The sequence below is a fragment of the Engraulis encrasicolus genome, chromosome 17 (genome assembly GCF_034702125.1).
Source record: "Engraulis encrasicolus isolate BLACKSEA-1 chromosome 17, IST_EnEncr_1.0, whole genome shotgun sequence".
Lineage (NCBI taxonomy): Eukaryota > Metazoa > Chordata > Actinopteri > Clupeiformes > Engraulidae > Engraulis > Engraulis encrasicolus.
The window spans coordinates 16,095,086-16,100,085 of NC_085873.1; the positions used below are offsets into that span (position 1 = coordinate 16,095,086).

The 5,000-nt window shown below is 47.7% G+C and overlaps 1 protein-coding gene across 1 annotated transcript in view; it reads left to right on the plus strand.

Annotated features, from left to right (window-relative positions):
* LOC134467640 (ankyrin repeat and fibronectin type-III domain-containing protein 1) overlaps window positions 1–5,000 on the plus strand; it is a 218,899-nt gene that overhangs the window by 30,011 nt on the left and 183,888 nt on the right. Inside the window, exon 3 of the mRNA XM_063221477.1 lies at window positions 4,917–5,000. This exon is cut by the window's right edge and continues 80 nt beyond it. Within this exon, the coding sequence (XP_063077547.1) occupies window positions 4,917–5,000 (84 nt within the window). The remainder of the gene's footprint in view (window positions 1–4,916) is intronic.

Below are 5,000 nucleotides of genomic sequence, written 5' to 3' on the forward strand. Positions count from 1 at the left end.
CACACACACACAGCCAAACACGCACACACACACGCGCGCACACACACACACACACACACACACACACACACACACACACACACACACACACACACACACACACACACACACACACCTACCTTTAGACTTAACCACACATATCAGCCTTCGTTATACCATTTCCCATACATCCCTCCTTGATAAAGTTGGACGTGTAAGCACACTTACAGTTTGGTGCTCAGCCAGTCAGCAGGTAATTGGAATGCTGATGTGTGGGGTCCAGCTCTGGGGTTGCTCATCATGAATAATGAATTGGTGCTCGGATACTCAATAAAACACCTGCACTGCCTCTAGCCTGGGCGAAAGCCGACAGGCGAAAGCTAAGTCTGCCGAAAGCCCAGATGAATCCGTCTCCATGGAGGGTGGGAGATGGTCTGATCATACTCTGCCATTTAAATTCATTGCCGTTCTGAATTCAAATTCAAATCAAATTCATGGTGTGCTTTAGTAGCATGACTGTTCTGATATAGTGTCGCAAAAGCATACAAATAAATACAAATATACAAATATATACAGATACAAATTGACTAAACAGTGAGCGAACCGAGCAAGGAAGGTTTCACCAGACTAGGTGCGGAGCCAAAATCTTTCGGTGGAGTACATAGGATGGCGTCGCCAGGGCTCAGTGCCTCCGCCTTTTGCTACAATATTTGAAAAGCTTCGTTGCAAAAGAACATAACCATTTTGGAAAATTTTGGGAAATTGCAATTTTTGTTTCGGGTATTGTGTCGCATTGCAAAATCGCATTTTATTATATTACATATACTGTGTTCAGTGAACCTGAAGCGAAGCGCGTCGTTCACTGAAATGATGCAACAGCAAAAATAAGTCCACCACTGTGTGGTGATTTTTCTCCTATTCCTGGATTACTTGTGTGACTGCACTTCACCAGCACCTGGACACTGGCTGTGTATAGGAGCACCATACATTTGAAGACTGCATTATATATACAGTACATATACAGTATACAGTATATACCGTATACACACATTTGGGCAGTCATGGGTGAGCGGTTAGGGTGTCAGACTTGCATCCCAGAGGTTGCCGGTTCGACTCCCGACCCGCCAGGTTGGTGGGGGGAGTAATCAACCAGTGCTCTCCCCCATCCTCCTCCATGACTGAGGTACCCTGAGCATGGTACCGTCCCACCGCACTGCTCCCCATGGGGCGCCACTGAGGGCTGCCCCCTTGCACGGGTGAGGCATAAATGCAATTTCGTTGTGTGCAGTGTGCAGTGTTCACTTGTGTGCTGTGGAGTGCTGTGTCACAATGACAATGGGAGTTGGAGTTTCCCAATGGGCTTTCACTTTCTTTTCACATAGATGATAGGACGTCTGAACAGTTATGTCCAAGTCAAAAATGGAATTTGAGTCATTGTGCAACAAAGCTCTTCATTTCCTATGCTTTACATGTCCCTCACTATGGGCAGGGAGTCGTAAAGATGCCTCGATTTGGTGATCAGTCCGTCAGAAGGGGCTGGGCAGTGCCAAAGTAAGGGCGTGGTTAATGGCTGGTGAAATATTCACTGAAAGGATTTGGTGTTTGGAGTATCCCTAGTATTGCACCATTACGACAGGTAGGCGCCACACAGCGTTGGCAGCGGGACACATCATCAGCTGTGTACCTGAACGTCACCGGGTGTTTCGGCCACTTAACACAATACACCCTCTACTGAGGCTGGCACACCACAGGCTGATCAGGCCTGGTTGTGTCCCGCTGTTAGCTGTTCCTAGCAGCCCAGGTGATGTCGCTTCTCTTGAGCCACAGCCAATGGCTTGTTGTGTCTTGGCCAGTTCTTTAATGGCCTGTCTGTGAGTCTGCCCCCTGACTCCAACTCCCCTGAGGCGCTTTGCCACCGTGCTGGCCACAAACCCCCTGCATCCCACCTCCACTAGGCTGTAGGGGGTTTGTGGCCAGCACGCTGGCAAACACACATTGTGAATAATGAAGTGTTACTGGGACGGACAATGAAACACCTGCAGTGTGGTGCCCCTCTGCTCAAGTCGACCAGTAGAGGTCGCCGAAGTGCTGCTCAAACTACCCACCCTAGTCAGTCAGTCAGTCAGTCACTCACTCACTCCAGGGAGTTCTGTGAAGTTGCAGAGATGGTTCTGTATTACACACACACACACACACACACACACACACACACACACACACACACACACACACATACACACACACACACACACACACACACACACACACACACACACACACACACACACACACACACACACACACACACACACACACACACACACACACACACACACACACACACACACACACACACATTCTCTCTCTCTCTCTCTCTCTCTCTCTCTCTCTCTCTCTCTCTCTCTCTCTCTCTCTCTCTCTGCATCTCTAATACATCTCTGAATTCTTTCTTTTTTCTCCCTTTCTCTGATCTCTCAGTCCTTTCTCATATCCTTCTCCTCTAACCTCTCTCTCTCTTAAACATGCAAGCACACAGGCACACACACACACACACACACACACACACACACACACACACACACACACACACACACACACACACACACACACACACACACACACACACACACCAACTCGGACTGCTGAATCACAGCGGGTACGTACTGGCCAGGGGTGGGTGACGGCCGTTCCGCATACGGCCCCTGCTGGTAGCCAGCACCGTGCCAACACCAGGAACGGCTGGCCACATCTGACGACTCCGCTCTGCTCTGCTCTGCTGTGAAGCAGTTTTTAATACCACGCCAGCCAGCCTTCTCAAATACACACACACACACACACACACACACACACACACACACACACACACACACACACACACACACACACACACACACACACACACACACACACACACACACACACACACACACACACACACACACAAGCCTCACTTTTTGGCTGCCAACCGACCAGCCAGCCTGCAGGCTGCACGGTGCTGAGTATACTGTACGCTATGTGCCTTTTATATACAGTACAGGTGTCATGAGCTTAACAAATCTTCTCTTTGAGGCCACACACCCCATTGTTTGTTTTACTGTATTTCGCTGCTGTGAGCTTGTGAACTCTCCCCTCTATCTCTCTCTCTTTCGCTTCTCTCCTCCTAAACTGTCTCCTGTGTATAGTGGTTGGAGGCACTGATACAGCACAGATGGGCAGTGAGATCTAAACCTGTGTTCACGCTTAGGCCCCTTTTTAAAAAGTTTAAAATCTGCTAATAATCATTTCAGAAATTTGCACGCAAAATGTAAGCGTCCAAACATTTTTAAGCGTGTAGACATTTTTCTTTCTATTTTGCACTGTTTTTGTTTATGTGTGGCACCTTCTAATCGAGAGTGCGGTGTGATCCGGTTAAATACAGAAATTTGCACCAAAAAGTGCTGGCTATCATCATTCATTCTTCGTCCAATGGCGTGGAAATCTGTCCTTTTTTCTGACTAGACAAAAGGCACCTGCCAGCGAGATGGATGACTCTTAGCCTCATGAATGTCCTGGCTGACTAAGTCTTGCATCGCTTTATAAACTGCTGAGTCGTCCCCTGACGTGATGATCTTGGCTTCTCCGCTTGTAGGCTTTTAGTGGCAATTGAGCCCTTGGCTTTTATATACCTGCTGTTAGCCATTGTGTCTGACTTAGGGCTAGGTAATATGCAGTTGGAAAAAAAAGATTGCAATATCTTTTTTATGTATTGACTAATGTAGAAAATTTAGGACTGTGCAGTAGATTGTCTAATCAAAATAACATTTTTTTCCGGGGGAGGGGCGGAATCGCAAGATAGCATGCATGCTTATGTAGCCTACTTGTAAGGAGCAGCACACACTGTGGGATGGACAGAGTATGTAGAACAGTTTACAAAACAATTACTAATGACAGTAATACTTAACAGCGGTTAGTAGTCACGTGCATAATGATTTGTATTTTGATCATTATTTCAATTAATTATTCTACGATTTTGGACTAGCATTTGTGACTTATTGAAATAATGTTAATATTGCAATACACTTAGGATAGGTAAGAATGTAGCACCTTACTTTCCTTCATGTTCTGTTGTTTTTGCACATTGCTTGCCCTGTCTTTGTCTGTGAAGAATTTGTGTGTGAAGAACAATTGACTTTGTCTTTGACTTTGACGTCTGGACATCTGCATGTGTGCAAGCTACTGCACCATACACTGCAGGGGGGAACTATTGTTACATACTTGTGTCGAGTGTCTTGACTTTTCTGATGGTTCATACTTGCATTGTGTGCCTTCACAGCTCTGATGGTAATGCTGTTGTGTGTGTATTTTGAAAAAAATATATTTTTGTGACAGGATAGTTGAGAGAGACAGGAAGCAAGTGGGAGAGAGAGAGAGAGAGAGATGGGAAAGGTCCAGCAAAGGACCCAGGCCGGAATCAAACCCGGGTTGCCGGTATAGCAGTGCAGTGCCCTGGCAGGGCCTGTTGTATGTGTCTTGACTGTTCTGATGGCTCATACATGTTACGGGCAGTCATGGGTGAGCGGTTAGGGCGTCAGACTTGCATCCCAGAGGTTGCCGGTTCGACTCCCGACCCGCCAGGTTGGTGGGGGGAGTAATCAACCAGTGCTCTCCCCCATCCTCCTCCATGACTGAGGTACCCTGAGCATGGTACCGTCCCACCGCACTGCTCCCCATGGGGCGCCACTGAGGGCTGCCCCCTTGCACGGGTGAGGCATAAATGGAATTTCGTTGTGTGCAGTGTTCACTTGTGTGCTGTGGAGTGCTGTGCCACAATGACAATGGGAGTTGGAGTTTCCCAATGGGCTTTCTTTCTTTCATGTTGTGTGTGTGTCTTGATGTTTCATCCATGTTGTGTGTGTGTCTTCTTGATTTTTCTGATGGTGATGCTGTTGTGTGTGCAGGTCACTGGAGCGTAAACTTGCGCGGCCGCTGTTGGCCAAGTCCCGCACGCTGCCCAGCATCCCTCAGTCCCCCACCGTGGGCCG